We start from the raw sequence: 23,941 nt of genomic DNA, 5'->3' as shown, positions 1-23,941 counted from the left end.
TGGTGGAGTCTGATGAGACGAGGAGTTGGTGAGTTTGACGTGCCCCACCAAGAGAATAGCGTCGACTTTCAACCACATCCTTCACATCTCTCTCGTCTTGCAACTCGTCATCCACAACCGTCCACTTGGTTTCGAGTTCCCGTCGTTGCTAGAGGAAGGCCAAGACAAGGCAGCATCTTTCCACGCCGTTCTGTCGTCGTCTGACGGCATCACTATTCGTCGCAGGCACAACCTTTTGGCCTTGTCCAAAACGCATTTCCAAATTCGAAAAAGCCGGCGGTCCGCATGGCCTCCACAGCATCGACCAAAGTTCCGCCCCTGCTAGAGCCGTACCTCAATCTGCCTCGGGAAGCGGCCCTCGCAGTTGTCACCAGTGTGCTGGGAGCCAGTGCAAACTGGCTACTTCTGAGATGGGTGTATGGTCTGCTGAAGAACGGGCAGCGGGTGGGTGAGGACGAGGGTGCTACGACGGTGGTCGTCTTGTGCAGCTTTTTGAGGGACGGGGCATTTTGGAGAGAGGGGGCAGGCAAAATGGTAATTTATTCTTTTCCTTTCGCAGTCCTTGCCCAGCTGGTTTTGTTCCGGACCGGACGACGCTAATCGTGGCCTCAGGGTCTGGACCTCGATGCCATGAACAGATGCAAGAGGTTCGTCTTCGTCGACGGGCTTACGGGGTTATATGTGGCCAATGCGACTGCGGAACCGGCTACCGGTGGCGGGAGGGACCACGTCTTGCGCGGCGGGAAGATGGACGATGTGAGGAAAGGAGTTGAGAGGGCCATTGACGAGGTTTCCAAGGAGGGGAGCAAGGTCGTGCTCTTGGTGGACGGCATGGATGCGTGGTTGGCGATGGGGGGGGTCGGCGCGTTGGGGGCGGTGAATGTGTTGAACTGCTGGAGGGAGGTGAGTCCGAGTGTCTGCCTTTTGTCAAATGTTCCGATTCCCAGGGCAAGGGAAGGCTGTTGTCGACTCGCAGACGGTGGAGGCGGAGCTAACGAGGCACAGAGGGTTCACGCTGCCGTGGTGGCCGTTTCGGCGGACGACGCTCTCATTCACGCACAGAACACGACGCTGGAAAGGGACCACGCGGCATTTGCGCTGGGTCTCGCGCATGAAGCGAGTATAGTCATGTCGTTGCGACTGCTGGACACGGGGACGGCGAGGGACGTCAGCGGCGTCGTGAGGGTGACGGGCGGTGGCAAGGCGGACGGGCATGACGACGGGAGCGGAGGCGGAGAGGGCGAGTTCCTGTATTTTGTCGGCGGGGATGGCGGTGTCAAGGTCTTTGAGAGGGGGACGTGATTCCGGGACGTGGGCTGCGTGTTGGGCCAGGACCGTCACGTACGGGAGGCGAAGGTCTGACTGAGGCCTGATGTCTGCACGGTTCCTGGTGATCGGGGTCGAAGAGCCGCACGCCGAGGATGACGGAACCTGCTCCCGAGGCATCGTTTGGTACGTATCGTGACGATGCCGATTATCAGCGCGCTTCACGGAGTGAGTTGCTGCTCTTCAACAAAAATTCCTTGTTCCAAACCATGTGCGCCATCATCACATCACTAGGCGCTGGCTCTCGACGGCTCCTAACAAGGTTTCGCCCATCCAGTGTGTTTGCCCCTGACCTCGAGTATTGGCGCGAGTCCGTGTCAAATAAAACCACTAACACGCGCCTAGGCCCTCTCGATTACGCATGCAAAGTCACGATGAGATGGCGACGGTGTATAAATGGCGACACGCCCGGCCCACGGCTCTCCTTTTGCCTTTGACCGTCGCTGCCCCCCTCGCCTCCAATCCACGTCTCTGTCCCGAAACCAGACGCTGCAAAGATGAAGGTCTCTGTTGCCGTGTCGGCCCTCGTGGCCGTCGCAGCAGCCAAGCAGCCCTTCGCGCCGTGCAACGATGCCTGCAAGACCTCCCACGCCATGCGCGGCCCAACCTTGCAGACCGGAGGGCCCAGCTCCAGCTCCACGACGAAGACGGGGACGGGGACGGGGACAAGCTCGACGCTTCTCAGCAGTGCCCCGGACCAGGACCAGGACCAGGAGCTGCTCACGGTCCTGGACTTGGGCCCCGGAACAGCCTTCCCGCCAGACCTCCCCTTGCCGCTTTGCACGGAGACGGGAGCGCTCCCCGGAGCGAGACACCCGGTCATGACGACGCCCACGCCCACGGCAACCCCTTACGACAATGACCGAAGCACTTACGGGCTGCAACTGGCACCGCCGTCATCATCGCCCGACGAGACGCCGACCTACGACACCCAGACCGACGTATACTGGCACGATTGCGGGACCTGCGCCTTCTACTGGACAACGTCCCTCTCCGAATATGTGCCTGCGGTTACGGTGACCAACACCACTGACTACACTTATACCATCACCCAAGTGAGCTGTCGGCCTAGCAGTCCCCAGTATACCGCGTCGAAAAGGCGCAAGCCGTCCGACGAGGATTTTTGAGGACTGGTCGTGGTGCTGCCGAACCTGGGATTGGCGTTGGCGATTCCCACGCACAAAGGTTTCTCTGTTCTCTCTCCCTCTCCTCATCTTCGTTCTCAGAAAGTGCGCCTGCCTACGAGATGATTGCCTCGTGCCCTCAATGATGATGACGCCGGCGTCTGGCTACGGCTCGTACTCGGCCCGCTTCATCAGGTGTCTTCTGAGTTGGAGATGCTCGGCGCCGCGACAAAAAGGTACACGCCATGGTCGCTGAAGCATCGGGGGGTTCGAGGGCGCGGTTGGACTTGGAGCCGGGAGCTGTCCAGTTGAGCGCAGATTCACCAATTTTGCAACGACAAAAACACGCTTTAATCCATGTCCCCTTGCATGTCCCGCCGTGTCGTGTCTTGCAGGCAAGCGTAGTAAACAGTAGAATGGGAGTGACGCAAGCGTAGACAAGCACCGATCGCGGAAGCCCTACCGGTAGGGGCAGCACCGCGGAGTTGGCGCACGGGAACACGTTACCAACCAGCAGGCAGCATGCTCAAACTACCTGACAACGGGTGAGGGCGAGGTGATGCCGAGTTGTCAAGGGTCCATGTTTCTACTCGTCAGGCGCGAGCAGTTCCCGGGCCAAAACAACCGTCTACGTGACATCTGGGACAGGCCGTGTCTCTCTCGCGGCGCAGCGGCACCGCGGTCCATCATCGCGGGGCACGCACGGCGCAGCATGGCACGCAAGTCCCGTTGTTGAACTTTGCTCTTGTCTCGACGAAATGGGGAGGGCACAAAGGCAGAGGCGAGTCCCCGTGGTGCCAAACACGTTTCAATAGCTAACACCGTGGTCGCCATGCTCCGTCCAGTCCCACAACCGCCTCGACGAGATAGTTTCTTCTTTTTCCACAAACAAACAAAAAAGGCATCCCCTCCTGCCCCAGCATGAATCTGGCCGCTCTCAACCAACGTCAGGCTAGTACATGGGCTCCTTCTCCCTCCATCTCCCTCCATCTCCACACCGACATGTCGTCTCCGGAACGGGATCGATCTCTTTACCGACTCTCGCTTCCATGCAGACAGTGCTTCCGTACTGTTTCCTCTTTTCTCTCTGTAACGTTGGCCTCGCACGCGTCGTTGCAACATCTTCCTCGGAGTCTCCACCATGGTTTCGTCAAGTCGTTGAGAGGGATCGCTCATGTGTGGCCAATTACAGCCATGGTGTCGACGGCGTCTGTTTGCAATCTACTCCGCCTTGGAGGAAGGGCCACGGGCACCCTTGGGAGTGCCGGTCCGGAAGCCGTTCTTGAACAGGCGAGAGACGTCCTTGAGGTAGCGACAGCGGCCGGTGCCGACGGTCTTTCTTCGCTTAGCCTTCTCGCCCCAGTTGTCTGTTTTCCCCTCCACGTTAGCCACGACTCGTTGCGCCATTTGTTTCGGGCGCTTCTCGGTGCTCATGGTCCTGCGCTGCGGGAGGCCCCTCCCGGGCAGCTTGGGAGGTGTTGGCCCCAGGACGGGACACGAGGAGGAGGAGGAGGAGGGGGAGGGAGACGTACACTTGCGGGTCTTGGCGGAAGGGTAGCCGCAAGAAGAGCACTCGTGCTTCTGGATGTGCATGGAGCGGCGTCCTACAAGTCGCCAGTTAGCTTCTTCCCGGGTCTCGCGTTGATTGTAGTCGGCTGGATTTTCTTTTTTTCTCTCTTTTTCAACATGCTCGCTTGCCGAACGATCCCTGTGCTGTCCGCGGGGACGTGCCCATCTCGTCGCCGTCATTTGCGTCTTTCCGGGAGGCCCGGCAATTTTTCCCCCTCTTTCCAATCTCGCAGACAGACTTGTAGGAAGCAAAGAGGCTCGGGGCATCACTGACCGCATCGTCGGCACAGAGTGTGCGTCTTGTTGTGACGTTTGCCGAAACTGGAGGTACCCTTCGCTGCACGACGCCAGGCCCGTTAGCATTCCGACATTGCTTTGCTATCTTAGCACTTGGTCCCCTCGTTCTTTTCGTGGTGGAGAAGAGAATCGAGGAGATTGAACGCCACGTCAGTGGCCCGGGGAGCAGAAACGTACTCATTTTGGCGGTGGTGGTTTGACCTGTGGTTAGTGACGATCGAGGAAATTCTCCAAGGGGAGGTGAACTGCTTTTTCGGTCGAGTGGGCACCGGGGCGGCTGCTTAGCCCTAATTTGCCGTGGGGCGCACAATACCGTTTGGCGAGAATTGCAAGCTGGGTCATGTGATGGAACCCTGAGCGGTGCACGTGACGCTCACTGGATTTGGAGGACGGATCCGAGGGTGGCTCCACGTTTCGCCGGAGTATCCCTGACCCTAACCACCATCTACGACGTCCAATCTCCAACTGAGCTGGCTGTGGCCTCGACGGCCAGTCACCGGGCAGATGCAGATGGGTGTCCAAAGAATCAGTCCCGCCCTGTTTCCTTGTCTCCGTGGCCGTTTGGATCGAGTCGAGAGGGATAAGCTGGTCCCACTGGCTGCCTGTCTTCATCACCACCCGCGACTCCAACTGTCTAGTCAAGGCCGTGCGTGTACAAAGCTCTATATTTGCTGCATACTTTCCACATCTCGACCTGTTGTGCAATCCATTAATGACCTTGGCATCTCTGCAAAGGCTGTGCTTCTGGACCCCAGAACGACTTGTTACAATCCAATGCGAGCCTAGCCTCCCATGATCCTGAACGCCGTCAGAACAAACATCCAAACGTCATGCATACACGTATAAAAGCATCCGCAACAACGTTCAAATATGAAGATCCATGATATGTGACCTCCTCCAGGTATTGATGCAGATGTTGCTTGCTTGCTTGCTCGCTCGCCTTTTCGTCATTCATTTAACCAAAACATGGCTTCGAAAATTTTCAATGCTTCTTCGTCTGCTCCTGTACGCAATGCCATGTCTAGGCGGCTAAGGGAAGACTGCAGGTCCGAAAATTTCGCCAGGTGCCACGTGCTTCGTAATTGCCTGCGCATGCCAGTCAAGGGTTTCCGTCATGCCGTCGTTCCCCCACCATGCTGGAGCACTTGCGCTGGTCAGATACAGAGTGAAGAAAATGACGAGAGTGCTGATGATGAGACCGCAGTCTAGTGCGGCAGACACAATGTAGTTGTACTGCAGCCACCAACCAGTGTAGCGGCGCTTGACAAAGTAGTTGAACATGATGCCGACCACGCCCCAGCAGAGGAAGATGTGGACAGTCGCGGGAGGAAGCAGCCCAGTGCCGCCGTAGATGACGGGGGTGCAGACATATCTCCAGAACGACCTGGGCCATCGTCTGGCAAGGAGCCAGGTCAGAATGGGGGTGGCAGCACCAACAAGCCAGAACCATTGCAGGTTCGCATAGGTAGCGCCATGACTGAAAATGCGGGCTGGTCCAATGGCACCCCATATCACCGACGCGGTGTAGTAGACATGTCCGCTGGGGCAGGTGTAGCTGTCCTTTTGGTCGTCGTTGCAGATATCCGGGATCTTCGCCAGGGCCCAGTTCATGACCGCAATTTGAATTATGGCGGACCAAATCGATGCGATGAGCTGTGACGAGAACATGACCCTGGGGGGCACCTTCATATAGTGGCCGAGTTTGAGATCTTGCGCGAAGTACAACGCCTGAGACATGGAAATGTAACCGTAGTTTTTGAACATCATCATTGCCAAGGGTCTGCCAGGAACCATATAGCCAATGATAAACTCGGTCAGGACGTTTAAACCGAGCTGTATGTTGGAAATGCCCTGGATCAGACCAATGGGGATAAGCCAAATGATGGGAAGAAGGAGGCAGACGACAAACGCCCAGGCAGGGAATCCAGTTGGCCAGCCGGTGACGACACCGAAAGAGGTGCCAACCATGACAATGAACAAAGCTTACAAACCCCGTCAGCGTTTGCTACACATCAGTAATGTCTGCGCACGTCAAGGGATCACGATGAAACACTCACCGGCATACCACCAGTCCTCGGCATCGCGGTATTTCTTCATCAGACGCATGTGGACGTCATCTTCTTGATGGCGCGCCATTCTGAACTGTCTCCAAAGTTCCTTACCGTGGTATAAGGCAACATGAACCAGAACTGCAGACATGGCAGCAAAGGACATGCCGTACGCCATGATGAATTGCGTAGACAGATACAGAGGAGAGTACTCTTTGTAGGCGGTCTCGTTGAAGTTGAAGTTGGCATCCAGGATGCGAGATACGTTGTAGGGCGCTCCAGTGTTGTCGTAGGACTTTGAGGACTGGACAGGCATGTAGTCGGCGTACCAGCTACCGCTAAAGTGAATACCCATGGAGACGATGACGAAGAAGAATATTATGCCTCCCAACACGTTGACGATGGCGTAGAACGGCGGAATAAGAGGCGATCCAATAAAGCCGGTCGCAACTGTCCAGTCAAAAGTGATGGGGATAAGGCCATATCCATGATTGTTGCCAAATATCTTGTTGACGACGACGCTGTTGGGGGCGATCCAACAGGCAATGGCGAAGTATGAAAGACCTCTGAAAATCCAACCCGGAAACCAATACCACACAAAGGCTGCGCAGCTGACGATGAGGAAGAGCTTGTAGCGGCCGATGGTCCAACCGTTGGTCTTGGACGGGTCTGATCGCGAATGGTCGTGCAGGGTGTAGAACAGGGCGCAATTGACCAGATCGGCAGGCCAAATCATGGCTGCGGGCCAAACAAGGAAACGACGAGCCAAGCCGGCCATGCCATAACCAGTGCAGAGTGTGGTGATGCCGAAGAGGAGCTGAAAAGCCAGGCCGAATTCCTGCTTGTAAAAGACCTTCTGGGTGAGGAGAACATCAGTAGCGTAGAGAGCACCACCGCCATACGCAGCCTACTCGAGTCGTCAATACCGAGCACGTTCCGGGGAGTTGGGGGAATGACTCGTGGCCAGTGGCCAGGCCAACAAGCAAGATCAGTGACCTACATTGGACATGGCAACAATGACAACATGTTCCTTGAAATTGAACTTGCCCGGTCGCAGGTTGAACTTGACACCGCACACATTCCACACCTTGTCGGGGAAAATCATGTCCCATCCGCGACCGATGGGATAGGCCACCAGCTGAACAACATAAGTAGTAATGGCGACTGTGGGATTGCGCAAGGAGAAGAGCATGTTGACACCAGAGCCAACGGTGCAGAGCAGCAAACCGATGACCCATGCTCGTATCGTGTTGGCAGGAACATCTACGTCGTAATTCCTGACTACAGCTCGGACCTATATAGGCATTGCAAACGCGTCAGCATCAGGCATTTATGCGCTGGACGGAAATCAATTGGGGGGCGAGCGGGCATGTATTCAACCACTTCCAGTCCCATGCGCCAGATGTTTGATGAGAGGGGAGTCGTGCGTCGACATCTCTCGAGCAAGGGCCTCTCGTGTGGTCGCTCACACACATGTCATTCCTGGCAACTAGCGAAGGAGAGACCGAGGGAAAAAAAAAAAAAAAACAATACCTCCGGGTATGGGCTGTTATCCTCCATGAGTGCGTGCTCAATCTCGAGGCCCTTTTCGGCATTGCCAGTGGCCAGGGCGGCATCCACGTCGTTCAACTCGTCAATGGGCAGATTAGGGTCCAGCTTGTGCGCTTTCTCGAAGGCTGCCAGGTGCTTGAGGTGGTCGACGCCCGACGAATTACCCTCAACAGGCTCGGGGACGGGCATGATCTCCTCAACCTCATGACGCTTGCGGAAGATTGAGAGCGGCATGGTGATTTTTCTGAAGCGTCCTCCCGACGGAGGAACAACGAGGGGCCAGCGCGGGATTCGAGTCGCAGTCGGGCTTGTCGGTTGGGCTCTCGACGGGTTGGTTGGTGTAGCTCGACTCGGTCGTCTTTGTGTTTGACGCCTGGTGTCCCACGAGCTGCTGCTGCTGCCTTGGTCCTGCTTCGCATTTACCGTCGTCTGTCCTCAAGTCGCCAGATGGTGTCCTTGAGAACAGAGTCCAACGAGAGCGGCCGTCTGTCCGGTGGCCGTGATTGCGCTACAGGGAACCGGGCGCACACGGACTGACAGACATCTGGGGGCAGAGGGTGGATAAGATGGTCTGGTTCTTTTGTTCTGGTGGCAGAGGTAGGCGCTCCGCCTCGAGCGAGTTATTAGATGTCTGGTCGAGTTACGAGTTGCTCCGTCCAATGTCTAGACTTGGCTGATGACTGTAGCGGGTACATGCGCAAGAAGTCTTGAGTAGTCTGTACAGTGCCATTGACGCGTAATCACACTATGCAGGCACACACGATGCAGGCATGCAACACACGGTGTCGCCATCAGCATGAAGTCCCGGCCAAGCAGCAAAGACCGGGGCCAGTTGCCAGGCTCAGGCTCCATTTTCGCTGGCTGGTGACTGGCGAACTTGTACGGAGTGCTCCGTACTCCCGACAACTCTCCTTCGAGAAGATGGGCATGACTGGCCATGACTGGCTTCCATTGGTCAGTCTCGCAGCTTTGGCTTGCTCCGTGGCCCTCTCACCTTCCCAAAGAGGCTTGGTCGTGGCTCGCCTGCCTGCCCCTGCAACGCCCAGCCCGTTATTCTCTGAGCTACGGCTGACAGGCTGCCGAGTGCTGAACGTTGGAGAGTGTGTGGCCTCACACGCCGCCGCCTCACACTCCTTCCTCTCCTTCCTCCAGACTTTCTTCTTCCATTCTTCTCCAAGCCCAGTTCCCATCATCATACGGAGTAACAATGGATGCTCTTCTCAAACGGCATGGCTCTCTGCGCCGCCTTCCATTTTCCCGTCGCTTATTCGCATCATGACGAAGATTGACCCGGCGATTTGCTGAATCAGCATTGGATCGCCGCCATTTCACGCCTGGCTGGTTACTGGTAAGCATGGACTTGCTCGCCCGTCAACATGGACCACTCTGTCGGTATCAAGATTATCCAAGGCACGGTATTATGCACGGCTAGTGATATCACGGCGACTTCCGAGCCATGAGAGCTTGAAACCAGGTCCAGGTCCTGTTTGGATACATCATAGGTGTGGCATATTTCCGCACAGCTATTCATGGACTTATCGGTCCTCGGGATCAAGATTCATCCTGCCGTCGGCTCACCTGTTGAAAGGCTTGTAGTGCCGGGGATCCACTCATTTCTTACTACTCCGTATACATGTCACTCTTTCGCCTGTTCTCGGTGCGGCGCGTCCGTTCACGCACTGCACTCTAGAGTATGTCCACGTTTGTTACCTCACCAAAGCGCATATCAAAGATTTCACAGTGCGAGAGTCGTACTCCGTACATCGCGTCACGTCGAAAACGTGCGTGTGATTCGTACCAGCGAGCACTGCCTGGTCGCGTTGGGGGACTTTTGTCCCTGCAGCTCTGTGCCATGCAGAAGTCCCTCGAGACCAGATTCTTCACCTCAAACATCTGTCGCATTCTCGCAAGGTTAGGGATCTTTTGCGATGCTGGGTCTTGTTTACTTTTCTTTTGTTCTTTGCTCCTGACATTTGCCGCCGCATTCGGGCGGGCACTCTGAAGTTCTCCCAGCGCGAACCACGGTGGGAAAGCGCTCTGCCCTCTGCAATTCTTCATCCTCGATTTGCTGACTGGTCGCACCGTTGCATCCATTCGCATGAGAGTTCTGCTGGTTTCACGCCCCGATGCCTCATCGCCACCGATCCGTATAGATTCACGACTGCTGCTGATATCAAAACATCTTGAAATCATCGGCTTTGCAGGAAAACGCGGCATTTGAACCCCATGGTCATTTGATCCCCGGCGGTCCATGTTTTGCCTCAGCCATCATGTTTCTTTGGCAAGTCTGCACAATGATCCATACTTAGGACGTCGTCTTGTTTTTTCAAGCAGGCAATGTGTCTGGTTCCAAGACGAGAATATGCCTTTGGTCATAGTTTGTGACATGACATTCTTCATTCACTGTCGGGCGAGAAAGTCATTAGCTGATTTACTGGACTCACTTGTGAGGCACAAAGCACGCCTAGATTCCGAGTCAAGTGTCCAAGTTCTGCTTTTTCTATCGGTACAGCACTGGATGAGGCGGATGGTAGTTTATTCTTGCTGGCACGTCCGCGACCTGAAATACATGCGGATGTCCAGGTGTGTAGTCAAGATTCTGGTCAAGTTTCCAATTCATTAACCCCTGCTGCCTCCATCACCCTGGCCTAATTCAATAGTTCTGAGTATCGTGAGCTTTTTTTCAGTATTTTGCAGCTTCGATTTCCCGTACGTGGAAACGCAATGTCTTGCCTACCCTACACAAGCCGTCCCTTGCACGATAGCTTGCGTTGCGCATACTCGTAATGGAAGAAGACCAAGGCGAGGTTGCAGACATGTCTTGGGACTCATCAGGAGGTGCAACCATGATGTACGTGCAACATATTCATGCTGGGATATCCGTTGATGCGTTCCCTGGATGTATGGCAAGGTCTTGTCAACTATCCTTCAAGTTCACACGAGAGTCGACATCGACCCTACGATGACGCCTGCAACAGGTTCAAGGCTACTGACCCGTACTACGATATCAACTTCACACATCAGGCGCTGCAACCATGCAGAGCATCTCTTACGAATGCATGTATCTCTGTCATGGCTCTTGAACTGCATCTCGAGCGCCAAGCATACGGCATACAACAACCGCAGCCCACGAACAATGTCGATTCCCCTTTCCTCTGTTTCCCCACCTCCCATCACGCACTGGTCTTATACGAGCCACTATGTGTATAATGAAACCGTGCACGTCGCCAGAATCTAGAATCTTCTTACAACCTGCCCGCCATGGCCAGCAGCTGGGCAGGCTCGTTGCCGGTCTCAGCAGGCACCCGCAGCATCCATCTATTCCCACGCCAAAGGCATGTAAGTCGTGAGCAGAGACGTGTACGTGTGGCCTCCTCGTCACAAAGAGGATCAACTATTCTAAGCATACATAGAACCCTGGGTCAAAAGCAACATGCTCTCTTCTCCACAGTAAGCAGCTCCAGCTCCCTCTCAACAAAGCCCATCCGGCACAGAAGAGAAGAGTGATGCTCCCAACAAGCCTCAACAAACCTCGGCGACGAGAAGACAAATCTGGACGACGCACTTGCCGGCACCAAGCGCCCAGATGTCATCCACGCCTCTTTCTTCTGCCGCTTCCCGTGCTGTCATGTCAGACTTGCCCATGCCACCCATGCACCCAACGGCCGGCATCCATGCAATACAACTCCAACAGAGAGACTAACACGAACGGCTCATACCGCTTTGACAGCTTCGACAGACACAAACAGACAAGGGCTGGTACTTATGCGCTGCAGATCCCACAACCCTCCCGTCCCCGGTCAACAGCCAACGTGTTACATGCCGCATCTTGTACTCCAACAACCACGGCAAACAAGAGCCGTCCTCGCGCTATCCGACTGCATGTCAAGCACCGAGCGTCTTGTGCAACTTGCAAGCGGCCTGGATCACACGCGCACCGTGCACGGAGCGGGCGCTTTCTGAGTCCTGGCAAAAATACTCGACGATCCCGCCTCCAGTTAGTGGCCATCAGCCGTAGCCGGCATGGAGACGTTGCACCCGGGAGTAACTCGCCCGTAGACCTACGGATTAGTTACATTGTCTCCAGAATCACCGCCTTGCCTCGAGGTATCTCTGCGTCGGCACGGGGGGCCGTCTCAGCCTCGACGAGCCCAAAGCGTCACGTCATCTACAATCTACCCGCGCATCTCCCCCAACTGCGGCCGCGCCCCCCCCAAAAAAAAAAAAAAAAAGGGCCGCCAACGCCACGTTTCACAGCGTCGTGGTCATGAATCAACCTGTTCGTTGCCCCAAGGGTTCGTCGTTCACGAGGTGAGATCCGACCCATTCCAGGTAATTACCACCCACGACCGCACCACCACTGCTGCTGGGGTACATGAGGTGAGGCAAGGAATGCTGCGGGCTGAGGGGCGCCTGGGGAGGGAGGGAGCCGTGTCTCAATGATTGCACGATCGAGAACTCGAGACACGACACGGTACTACGGATAATATCCACCCCCGGCCGGCCCTGAACACTCTGAACCGCCCTGTGCCGCATCGCCAACGACCAACTGCGCCTGGTCCAAGGTCAAGGTCCGCACGCCCTTGGCAGTCCCCTTGCCCTCGGTATCAATATGGGAAGGGAGGTGATGGCGCGGACCTGGCCTTGTCTCTTGCCTGGCCTGTCCTTGCTCTCGTTACCTTTTTACCAGTGGTTTGGAAGACGACGGGGCGGGGCGCGTCTTGGCAACGCGAGGCAGAGGCGGGCGGTGCAATAATGCAAAGTAGTTGATGGAATAGTACTTGTTTGTTCTACTGCTGAAACCCCGGCTCCTGGTTCATCGGATTCGACTCATTGCGGAGTACTCCGTACCGGGGCCACGAAAAGTAAGTGGTTGCATGACAGGACAGGCGCTGCGGCCAAGCATCGTCAAGACTCAATAGTCATTAGCCGAGCCCACGCAATGGTAGCCAGGAACACGGCCCCGGTGACCATGCTTGGTGTGAAGCGCATGCTTGAAAAGAGGGTTGAGTAATGGAGAAGGAAGAAGAAAAAGTATCAGAGCTCTATTTGAATGTGAACAGCTGAATTAAACAGGATAGACTGGAGGGCTAGGTAACAAGGGGGTCTTGGCTTAATCCATTTAAGCGCTAGTACAAGAAGCAGGTAAATTTGCCGCTTCTGTCAAGGACCGGCCTTACAGGCAACTGCGTGTAAGCGTTACCAGTATTAACTAACTATAAACTTGGAGAGTAAAGGAGAAGTTCCCTGTCCCCCCCTTCTTACACTAACTATTATATACATGTGTCCCAATGCGCATCCGGAAAGCATCCGACTAGGCACCGACACGCTAATTACAAGATGTGAAGAAGTGGCCTTGCAAGTAACTATCTACAAGCATTACTAGTGTTTACTAAAACTTAGAGAGGAAGACAAAAGAGAAGAGGTATCTCTCCTCACTTTCCGCACAGCTATATACATTCTCCCTCCAGTGTGCAGCTGAAGAGTACCCGACGAGGCACCGCCACAGCGCCCTGCATAGACTTGAGCTTGCAGCTCGAGTCCATTGCACAGGTCACTGAATTCCCAGGCCTGTCCGTCGGTGTTGCCTCGGGACAGGTAAAGTCTCGCGTCACGGTGGAAGGGGGTCATGCCATTCCTCACGGTCGTGGATATCTAGTCCGTCTAGTTCGTCGGCGTAGGGCAGTTCCTGCAACATCCGTCCGGCCGCTCTTCTCGCCTGCCGCAGCCGTCGCTTCGCCTTGACACCCAGCCTCGTCTTCGCCTTCGGATTTGAAGCTGCCGGCGGCTTGTCAATCCACACCGGGAGCGCGACGGGGGCATGCGCAATCGCCTCGAGGGTGCGGAGCAGCTCCTCGTCGGCGGCAGCCCCGGACGTCATGCGGCCGTCACGAACGGCAATCATCAGCAGCGCCTTGAGGGCGAAGTGTGCGTCGTTCCCGGCAGCGTGGAGGTTCGCGTAGGGAATGGCGAGCTCGTCCAGGAGCTTCTCCATGCTGTAGCGGTAGTAGAGCTGCAGCGGGTGCTGCGCCGCCTTGACCGTGTCCATGATGTACGCGGCTCGGCTGGCGATTCCGGGGTCCAGGTTGTTGAGGAACTTGACCTCCTCGCGCGCGCCGTGGGCGACGAGCACGTACGCCCTGCCCGCGGTGAGGCGGGCGAATCGCGACGGGAAGTCGGGGAGGGCGATGCGCTCCGTGTCCCCGAAGAGGAACGACTTGGCGGCCCACCTGCATGGGCGCGAGTCCGTGTTGACGAACTGGTGAGAGGTGATGGCGGCCCCGGGATCGGGAGGCTGCGCCGTTACCAGGCGGCGGGTGTCGAGGATGGAGACGCCAATGTGGAAGCTTTGTCCCGGGGAAATGACTTCGTAGCCTCCGCCGGTATCGACGTCCACGGCGACGAGGAGGACGTCTTTGATGCGTGTCCCCGGGAGGGAGTGGCTGATGGGGGGTGGGCTGTATGGCGGGACGGGGCGGAGGGATTCGAGGCGGTATCCCAGGACTTGGCGCAGGGCAATGTTTTCCTCGCGCAGGATGCCCGTGTGCTTGCCTGGGACGGAGGGCATGATGGTGATGGTGATGGTGGTTTGGTGGGTGGGCGGTGTTCTGGAGGTCGACTGACCTCTCTGCGAGGCACGTCGGCGTGGCGCATAGAATGCCTGCCCGGGCTGGAAATGTCTAGATGAGAAATGTTTTGTCCCCTGCTTGATGTTGCAAGCAGCGTGGGGTATCGAACAGGCCTTGGGAGAGAAAGGTGCAAGTTGCGCCGAGGCCATTGGCCGCGTTAAATAAAGCCTGGGGGGGATGTGACCGTTTGGCGCCGCCTGTGACGGGGATGTGTTCGTCCGAAAGTCTCGTTCATGAGTAGGCTTCACTGGTGGCTCGATTTTTTTCTCTTTTTTCTCTTTTTTTTTTCCCATCTGTTCTCTATTGTGGGATCTATTTTGGGATTGCAAGCTGACATCACGTACGGAGCTTATCGCGCCCCGACGATGTTCCCGTGCCCAGGAGTTACTTCCACAGGGTTTCAATTGACGATTAGGTCTGGTTTTGTCTTGATGTGTCCAACTTGCCCGCAGTTGGCACACTTGCGGGTTGTTCCAGTGGGCAGCTTGTCAATGGCGCCGGGTGATCCGGCCTCGCCAGCGCTGGCCTTTTGGTGCAGCTCTTTTTGCTGCTCTCGGGCCTGTCGTCGGGCCTTGTTCTTTTCGAGTCTCTCGAGTTCCTTTTTGATTCTGCATCGAGCTGCGTGTAAGCACACCGTCTCTGGCGCGACCCGAGGGCAGGTCGTCAATCCACATACCTAATGCCCGCAAGGCGGTCATGGTCGGCATTGCCCGTAGGCCGGGAGCTGTAGATGCTGTGGAGAGGTAGACGTAAGCAGGTGCTCGTAACTCCAACCCAACGTAGTCGGCAACAGCGCCTGGAGACGGCACTTGTCGTCTCTTGGGGCCGAGATGCGTGTGACCCAGGCACGCCCACTTGTGAAGCGCCCTGACACGTGACGGCAGCCGCTTCCAGACCCGGGGGGCCTCCCCGCGGGGCCTGCATCGCATCGTCTTGAGTACATACTCCTTAAGTTCCAAGTCTGCCTCGGTTCGCCGCTTCATATACTGCGAGATGACGACGGGATCGTGGACGACCTCGGTTCGCGTCTGCGTCGACCCGTCCTGCAGGCGGACCTCTCTCGTGATGCGGATGGCTTTCTTGACATGGCGACTAGCCGATGTGAAGCCACTAATTTGGCTGGTGCCGTCGTCGAATTGCGCCGGCGTCGCGGCGGCGTGAACGTTGAATCGATCATCCTCGTCTTCCGTGACTGCCACGTCCTTGTCGTCGTGCTCCCGGGCGTCGGACAGCGTTGCCTTTTGCTTCTCCCAAATCTCCTTGATGCCCTCCTCGTACATTGCTTGTTGCTTCTTGACGTTATAGGCGTGGCCGCCGTTAGCGCGCTTCTCACGCTCCATGGCGTCGGCCGACGTGGCCAACGGGCCCTGAACAGCCTCAATGTACCCTCCCTTCATGGACGTTCGGATGAAACTGAAGCCGAGGCCGTGTCCAGTCGGGTCACCCTCGCCGTGCAGCTGGAGCATGGCCTTTTGCGCACAGGCGTCGATGAAGGCCTTTGTAGTTTTCCAAGGTGCCATCTTGTCGGCAAGTGTCTCTTCCTGCTTTTCGCCAGGCTTCTTGGCGCCCTTGGGCGCCTTGCTTCCGCCCTCATCCTCGTCGTCTTCTTCAGCATCCATGTCCATGACGTCATCGTCAATGTTGGCATTTCGGGGATCGTAGCCGGCGTCCTCGAGCTCCTTGATTCCCAGCTGCATGGCATCCAGAAGACTGACCTCCTCAGGCTTGATCATGGCGCGAATCGCATTTTCGTCGGGCAAGATCTCGCTTGGCTTCAGGCGCCACATGCCTTTTTCGCCACTCTCCCTGTCGTACTGTAGAAATTTGGGACGAGAAGGGTGTACATTATAGGCGAAGAGGTTAATAGCGTTATTAGGTTGAAAATTGGCCCGCCTTGGTGTCCGGCCCGCCTTGCTGTCGAGCACCACCTTTGGTGGTGAGGGCTTTTGCTAGCCGAACCACATAAAGTGGGGCGGGCACGATTAGTACTCCATACTCGGACGTTGACCTCGTCTCGATGCAGTCAGTCTTGTGTCTCGTCCAAACGCCTTGCCCTAGACGTGGCCCGTCCGCTTGGCAGAGAAGTCATTGACTTAAGGTGCCGACTGCGTGTCTCTGCCCGAGCAAACCCTTTTCTTCGTCGCATTTGCAGCTTTCCCCCTTCTACCACACCTTCCTGCTCTCCCGTTGCTCGCCCATCATCAGAGTGAGTTGCGGTTGCTCCTTCATCACACCAGCCTGACCGACGGGCGTCTGCGCACAGTGTCTGCCCAGTTCTCGATCCCGGCCGGGCGAGTCTTCCAGCTGATAAATAACGTTACTTGCTTACTAGAACTAGTAGCAGTATTCAAGCACAGTCCGAGCACGACAGGCGTCGGCAGGCTAACTCAGCCAGCAGGCCTCTAATAGCTAGAGGCGCCAATTGCACTTCCCAACGCGGCACCCCACGCTCAGGCCGTCATTTCGATTCGCTCCAGGGTCACATTGTTTCCAATTCGGGGGCAAGAGGCGTTTTTGTCGACACTCTTTCGGAAGCAACTACGATCGTGAACGGAGCACGGAGTCTTGCGTTGGGAGAATGTAATTTGGAAGGGGCGGCTGAACAAGATTACCACAGGTCCACGTCCCTGGTGAAGTTGCTCGGCACCAGTCGAACGGGAGGTGCTATCCTTGCGTGGTTCGGCGAGAATCACGTCTCTGTCTCCTCGACAGCCGGCATTGCTCGTGTTCCCCTTGCCGAATACAATCATCAGCATTCTGGAGTCCTAGACTCGTGGGGCAAGGAGACACAATCTGTTACTACGGTATGTCATCCTCAAGTGCGGGAAACTTGACATGGAACAGCCAAAGAAGAAACGCCTTGGCACAACCATCGTACACGAAAATTCTCGCCAGTAGTATAACGGTTTGGGAACCGTTCAGGCTTCGCAATGCTAAGTTTAAGCTTCGCCTTTGACCGTTGGCAATAGGTCGAGCACTTGGCCTGACTCGTCATGGTAGCTGGCCAGGGGCCTCTGGGGCTTTGGGACCTTGAGAGTTCAAGGTTTTTCTTCTTCGTCTTCTCCCCTTGGCCTGCGTCACGTCCCCCTTAGTACGTTACTGAGACCGCCATGTCGATTGCTAACTGGGTGTTTGAGTAATAGGGCCGGGCCAAACTCTGTCTGTTCAAGGAGTCCCTGTTCTTGGGTGAACGGCAGCGACCGAACTTTCTGCTTGACCCCCCAGCCCAGCCACATGTCAGCGTGTACAATCTGGCACCAAAAATTTTTCGACCTGCGGGTGGAAAGAGCGCCGGAAGTAGAATAGCAGTACATCGAGCTAGCGTGTTATTCGGTGGCGCATGAAGTACCGGGTGTCTGACTGACCAAAGCCTCGGGCCCCACGCACTGAATAGGGCCATTTTGCAAGGACTTGCAGATTTTGCGCCAGGAACGCGCTGGGAACGCGCCGGAAACACTGGAAACAGGGCCCCGAGGGCTCAAGGTACGTTCTTTCACATCATCACTAGGTGGAAATCCCGCACCACCGGGTGCGCAATGCGTGCACGGCGAGGCGGGTAGTGGTACATGAAGAGTTGCATACATGATGCTACCTTCGCCACTGAGCCGCCCACGCAAGCGGACATTTTTGCACAATTTTTTTACTTCCTTTTTCTTGTCTAAATTGTTTTTTCCCGCAGGCTCTAGCTCTCCAGGCCCTTCGGTTGCCTGTGCTTGTCGACAATCCTCCAAGCGCCCATTCCGTCGAATTCTTCTGTCTCAACGACGACACGCATTTCCGTCGTTGCCGGCCACCAACCACCCCCCTCCCCTCTTTTTCCGCTTCTCCCTTTCTCGTCATTGTTTTCATCTCGTTCATGCAGCGGATCCACGAGGCAGGCAAGGCCCACGTCCTCGATTGACGACGTCTTTTTGCTCAACAGCGACGGTGGCCGAAGAAGCAGCAGTGACATCGGCCGGCCAACACGCGCAGGCACCAGACCAGTTGACATCGGTCAATCGGTCGCCATCGTTCCACAGGCCTGCTTTTAGAGGCCTGCTCAAGGGCACTCGGGCTCCTCCAGGCCTCCAAACGCAGCCCCCTCCCCCTCCCATCTCGTGCGTGCGTGCGTGCGTGCGTGCGCGTGCGTGTGTGCGTTGGCGGCTGCGCTTGCGTGCCCAGCCCGACAAGGTTCAACGATTTGTCCCACGAACCCCAGATAATTTCCCACGCCCGTCCCGTCCACTGTCCTCTCTCACGTCCCACCACCACTGGCACTTTTCGTCTTTATTCGTCACACCAGTCAACAATTGCTGGTCCAGCCGGCGTCCGTTCCTCAGCGTGTGCCGTCGTCACTACTGAAACTAACCCCTGGACTTGCGAACCTGGACCTGGCCAACCATCCGCATTCGCTGGTTATCGTCGTCGCTCCCAAGAATACCGTCATCACTGACCGCACGCCCCGACTTCCTCGTTGCTGCCCGCCCTCCTGACGATCCGGCTTCCGCCAACTCTGGGGGTTCGCCGGTCGTATCTCGACACCCCCCCGCCCCCTCCCCCCGCGGACCCCCTTTCTCTCTGGTCCTGGTCCTGGCCCTGGCTCTGCCGCTCTCTCCTCTCCTGCGTGCCGACCAACTACACTATCCGTCACCCACCATCGCTCAGCTCGACAAGTCTCACCTGCTTCCGGTCAATTGCACGCCCGCTCGCCCGTCGAGCCGTCCACATACGCATTCACACATAGCTTTTCGAGCCCGGCCTCTCACCATTCTGAGGAAGCCTGGGGTCAAGCCAGACACCTCGTGGGACGGGGTGACCAGGGCTATCGCAACAAGCCGCTCGTTGTAACAACGCCACGATTAAGATCTCGTCCAGCTCACTAATCCCCATTGGGGATCACGAACAGAAACCATGGCACCCATACAGCCCCGTCTCAAGATTCTATCAGGTATGTTGTCCCACCTCCCGTCATTGTCCTGTCGCTCTCTGTGCACGCTACCGCACGACTCGTCCCTGTTTTGTTGGCGCCTGAAAATGCTGCCCTGTCGCGCCGGTCCGGCATTTTAGTTCTGCTATCCGTTGTTCCCTATCTTTTGCTCGCCCTTCCGGCCCTGCCGCCGCCCTTTTCCCGCTCCTACAACCCATCCTCGCTCGTTTGCATTTCTGTTGCCAAGCCGTTCTTTTCCCTCAATCACTGGAGAAGACAGTTGCTTCAGCGGCGCTCTATTCACTCCGTTCGAGATGGGCGACAGCCAGCTAATGAATATATGCTCAGTTGGCGGGAATCCCGTCTCTGCCTTCTTATCGTGGAGGCTACAGGCCACCAACGCCTGCGACGTGACATTGGTATGGAAGTCGGGATACGAACACGTTGCTCAGTACGGCATTTCATTCAAGTACGTTATCGTTGAATCCCTGAGAGGAGAGCGCGGCGTAAATTGGTGGAACCTAATCGCAATGTTTGCAGATCACCGGTTTTTGGTAACGAACGGTTCAAACCTCGTCACGGTAAGACGTCTAGGACTATTCCCTTGCTGCCTTGCTGGATCACCCCTCATTCTGTCCAATGCAATCAACTAACTTGGAGATTCTTTCGCTTCGCAGTTGTTCGGAATCCGGAAGATGCTGCTCATTCTCGAGAAGGCGCATTCGATTACGTCGTTTTATGCGTCAAGGCACTCCCTGATGTCTACGATCTTGCTGCCGTCATTGCTCCCGTCGTTACGCCTCAGCATACGTGCATTCTTGTAAACACTACTCATACGTTGGGCATTGAAGCCGCGCTTGAGGAACGGTTCCCTACAAACGTCGTTTTGTCACTTGTTTCCGGCGCAGAGCTTACACAACTTGGCCAAAGCGAGTTTGAGCACAAAGGCTCAACAGAGATATGGGTCGGGCCTGCCAGTAGGAACAGCAACATACCCCAGGTTATCCAGGAGGACATGGCTCAGGCATTAGCCATGACACTGAGCACCGGCCAAGTGGATTGCAAAGTCTCTTCCAACATTCGCCAACAGCAATACGAAAGAGTCATTGGGTAAGTATCCGGTATCCCCTGAGCTGTGCATTGTCCACGTCCTTCCTGAGCTGACTAAACTTCCAGTCCTATCGCGTTCCATCCCGCTTCCGTCCTCTTTGACACGCCAAATCACGCTGCTTTGTTGGAGAAGGTCGGGGTGAAGGACATGGTTTCGGACGTCATTGATGAACTGTTGCGCCTCGCTGATGCCAACGGCTGCAAGCTCGCCCCCGACTTCAAGCAACGAACAATGGATGAGATGACGAAATCGAATCTACCCGAAAGTATAATGTGGCAAGACTACACTGCCAGGCGTCCGATGGAAATTGAGACGTATCTCGGCTCGCCCATTAAATTGGCTCGCGAATCACAGATACCCATTCCACGAATTGAGACTTTATACGCCATTCTTCACAATCTCAATATTGTGAATCGCTCCAGATCCAAACCTGGCGACGGTCTCCCGCCAAACATGCCCCCAGGCTCTCCAATCTCATCCCCACAGTCTCGATCTGTCTCTCAAGTGGGTCATCGTCCTATGATGGGCGGTATGCCGAACGGAAATGGAATGCCACCTCGACAACCCCGACCTAGAAATTCTTCCAACTTCGGGCCTCCAGGAATGAGGCGGCCGCCCCAGATGAATGGAGGACCCCCAAATGGTTATCCTCGTCCTCCACCTTCGGTGAACGGCGGCTCAAGGGCTCCGTCCCGACGAGGCTCAATAGATGGCAACGATTTGGAAGAGTTCTCGCATCTAGTATTGTATGATGACATCCCGGAGGGCCAGGAACCATCATTTGATGGCGAAGCCGATCTTGCTTTACGCGAACGGGAGCTCCAGCTCCGTCAACGCGAGCTTGCTCTGCGGGAACAGGAAATGAGAATGAGACGTGGACCTCCTGGCCCCCGTCGAGGTCCTCATCCCATGCGCAACAGCCAACAAGTTTTCGACGACGACGACGACGATGACGACTTCTTCGACCCTGCAGCGCCTACCGGAGCGCCAACCATTGACCCTGATAATTTTGACATGATGAGTGTAACGTCAAGAAAAAACCGTAAAGCTTCAGGCCAGTCTGCGTCCCAATTTCGCCGTAATCCGGAAAGCGATGGTGCTCCCACATCCCGAGGCAGCCGATTCCGCCCTAGCTTTGGTCGAAACCGCGCCAGCCAGGTTAACCACCTCCCGGCGATGAACGACAACATCCTGGACGACCCTATGCTATCCTTTACATCGAACCGATACGGCAACGTCGACAGAGGTGCAATGGGTGGAAGCTCACGCGCGAACTCGCTGACAGCTTCAAGGCTGGAGGATATTCCGTACGGACCTGGGCCAGGCGGTCCGCCAGGGATGAATGGCGCATTCCCACGTCGTGCAAGCCAATCCCCTGGAAACCCTTACGGCCCACCACTGCGCGGTGGCCGCCCTTCGCCCCCCAACGGCTATGCACCTTCGATGAACGGCAGGCCCTCACCACCAGACGGGGTTCGACAACCTATTCCTCGCTACCCGCCGGGGCACGGTACCTCTGTTGCCCCCCAGCAGGTGGAGCAGCATATAGGGGTGAGCGCCCTCCATCCACCTAAGCCCAGAAATGTTCGTAGTCTGACTGGTAGTGCGAGCGCCAGCGTGGGCAGTGGTGAACTCGACTCGGAACAATCTGCACATAGCAGTCAGAGCAGTTTCCAGAATGCTGCGTCGATTGGAGTGCGTTGAGTGGCCCTGCCCACCAGCAGTCGTTCGAACCTGCCGAGAAACTCGTGCTCAACTATTCGAAAAGGGCGTGTCCCGGCAGCTGAATGCGCCTTGAATGCGCGCCAACATTCTCAAATTTACGACTGTTCACCGACCTCTGCACAGCTACACATGTCATTCTATTCTGCGTCTCGTTACACGGTTGAGACACCTCATGGTTTTTTCCTTTTAGTACGTCGCACGGCATCGGCGAAGCGAATTAAAAAAAAAACGATACGTCATGCGGTTCAGAGTCAACTTGGACTATCATTGGAACACTGGCGCGTTAATAGTTTCCTTGAGCGGACTGGATGAGTCCCGTACATAAAGCGTGGGAATGTTTGAAACTCAAAACAAGAGACTGGTATAAATTCAGGTAATATTGCATTGGGAACGGAATTCATGTTCTTGCTCGCGTCTAGCATATAATCAATTATCCAATCTTCTGGCGAACTCACAGTCTTTACCACATCGAGCGTTGTTACGACAGGACGTTTGGCCGCGGAGCAAATGGTCTGTTGCAAAAAAGGCAAACCACTAGACAACTGCAAATACATCATCAGCGACACACGGGGGCAATTTTTTGGAGACGGGATTGTTGTATCACATATTCGCGGATACCCTGATCAATCAAATGGCGGCAACATGCCGAGCATTGTTTGTACGACTACGATTCATGGCTTGGTGGCATGTGTTGCTGTTGCCACGCAGACATGTCCACATTTGTGCCGTGTGATTGGGGGAGAAGGGGGGGTTGTGATTGGGGGAGAAGGGTGGGTGGGTTTTAGTACAGCGGCAGGTACAGGACTTTCTGATCGGGTTTAGCAACAACAAACTTAGACGTTGGAGGCTTTTTTTTTTCTTTACATTGTCTCTTTTTTTTGTTTCTTCCTTTTTTTCTCTCTCTCTCTAACTGCCCCTTGGTGGGCCCATGTGGCCTGAGACCGTTTTAGACCCTCTTGTTTCTTTCTCCTCTTCGGGACGAGATGGATTATTGCAGGTCATTGGCATTCTGGCTGCCCTGTGTATCATGGAGCAGCAGTGGGGGAGCGAGTACAAGAACTCGCCGGCAGTCACTGCCCTGGACTTAATGAAAGGCCTCGAGGAAGAAGAGATTCTCCAAGCGGGGTCGGGAGGCTTGAATAATAAAAGTAGTTGAACACAGCACAGGCATAGAACAAGAGACGCAGCGTTTCACGATGAGACGGCAGAATCTTCTTTGTGATGAAATCGTGGCCATCGTTGGCCTTTTCTCACGTCAACACGAAGGGACAAGAGAGTCCAAGCGCACATGTATGCATGAGTGACCATGCCTGACGCTCTGGCCTGGCTGACCAGATAAACATCAACTTACTCGCCGCTTTCTTGTCAAGTGTAATCAAGTACGTAGCAGGGATGTGTCATGTATCATTATCATGTGGCTGAAGATGCCATGCCGTGGCCTGCGTGCCCCACTTGGCCGACCAAGGACGGACTGAAACCTCGCGGACACGTCGACATTACTCAACTACAAACCCTCCAGAGCGTCCCCCTTGGTCTTCTCGGCACTGCTCAGAACTCGGCAATCACTCACTCATTTCCCGCGATCAAGCGGCGCAGACTTCGCAAGGGAAAGCACCGTCTCACGCCATCGTGATTGTCACCGCCCGTCCCCCCCC

General features: G+C 55.7%; 7 protein-coding genes across 7 annotated transcripts; 3 read left to right on the top strand and 4 right to left on the bottom strand.

Moving 5' to 3' along the window:
• Window positions 1–630: 630 nt before the first annotated feature.
• MAM_03246 (uncharacterized protein) lies at window positions 631–1,302 on the top strand (the record flags this gene model as incomplete). The annotated part of the gene is made up of 2 exons (XM_040822045.1): window positions 631–903; window positions 1,006–1,302. 2 exons carry the CDS (start codon window positions 631–633, stop codon window positions 1,300–1,302), a joined length of 570 nt encoding a protein of 189 aa, XP_040679850.1.
• Window positions 1,303–1,823: 521 nt separating this feature from the next.
• Window positions 1,824–2,453, top strand: MAM_03245 (uncharacterized protein; the record flags this gene model as incomplete). The annotated part of the gene is made up of 1 exon (XM_040822044.1): window positions 1,824–2,453. The coding sequence occupies one exon, from the start codon at window positions 1,824–1,826 to the stop codon at window positions 2,451–2,453; it is 630 nt and encodes a 209-aa protein (XP_040679849.1).
• A 1,218-nt stretch (window positions 2,454–3,671) lies between these two features.
• On the bottom strand, window positions 3,672–4,497 carry MAM_03244 (60S ribosomal protein L37; the record flags this gene model as incomplete). Its single annotated transcript, XM_040822043.1, has 2 exons — window positions 3,672–4,054; window positions 4,494–4,497. The coding sequence occupies 2 exons, from the start codon at window positions 4,495–4,497 to the stop codon at window positions 3,672–3,674; spliced, it is 387 nt and encodes a 128-aa protein (XP_040679848.1).
• An 848-nt stretch (window positions 4,498–5,345) lies between these two features.
• MAM_03243 (small oligopeptide transporter, OPT family) lies at window positions 5,346–8,149 on the bottom strand (the record flags this gene model as incomplete). Its single annotated transcript, XM_040822042.1, has 4 exons — window positions 5,346–6,298; window positions 6,374–7,271; window positions 7,365–7,658; window positions 7,898–8,149. The coding sequence occupies 4 exons, from the start codon at window positions 8,147–8,149 to the stop codon at window positions 5,346–5,348; spliced, it is 2,397 nt and encodes a 798-aa protein (XP_040679847.1).
• Window positions 8,150–13,526: 5,377 nt separating this feature from the next.
• MAM_03242 (Ribonuclease H-like protein) lies at window positions 13,527–14,483 on the bottom strand (the record flags this gene model as incomplete). The annotated part of the gene is made up of 1 exon (XM_040822041.1): window positions 13,527–14,483. The coding sequence occupies one exon, from the start codon at window positions 14,481–14,483 to the stop codon at window positions 13,527–13,529; it is 957 nt and encodes a 318-aa protein (XP_040679846.1).
• Window positions 14,484–14,944: 461 nt separating this feature from the next.
• On the bottom strand, window positions 14,945–16,331 carry MAM_03241 (transcription factor TFIID complex subunit Taf111; the record flags this gene model as incomplete). Its single annotated transcript, XM_040822040.1, has 2 exons — window positions 14,945–15,162; window positions 15,221–16,331. 2 exons carry the CDS (start codon window positions 16,329–16,331, stop codon window positions 14,945–14,947), a joined length of 1,329 nt encoding a protein of 442 aa, XP_040679845.1.
• A 3,103-nt stretch (window positions 16,332–19,434) lies between these two features.
• On the top strand, window positions 19,435–22,265 carry MAM_03240 (Ketopantoate reductase ApbA/PanE; the record flags this gene model as incomplete). Its single annotated transcript, XM_040822039.1, has 5 exons — window positions 19,435–19,471; window positions 19,799–19,919; window positions 19,991–20,031; window positions 20,128–20,560; window positions 20,627–22,265. 5 exons carry the CDS (start codon window positions 19,435–19,437, stop codon window positions 22,263–22,265), a joined length of 2,271 nt encoding a protein of 756 aa, XP_040679844.1.
• Window positions 22,266–23,941: the final 1,676 nt, after the last annotated feature.

Source organism: Metarhizium album (genome assembly GCF_000804445.1).
Source record: "Metarhizium album ARSEF 1941 chromosome Unknown scaffold_6, whole genome shotgun sequence".
In the NCBI taxonomy this organism is placed as follows: domain Eukaryota; kingdom Fungi; phylum Ascomycota; class Sordariomycetes; order Hypocreales; family Clavicipitaceae; genus Metarhizium; species Metarhizium album.
Note: the sequence above shows the minus strand (reverse complement) of the source record. Positions and strands in the feature narration are given on the sequence as shown.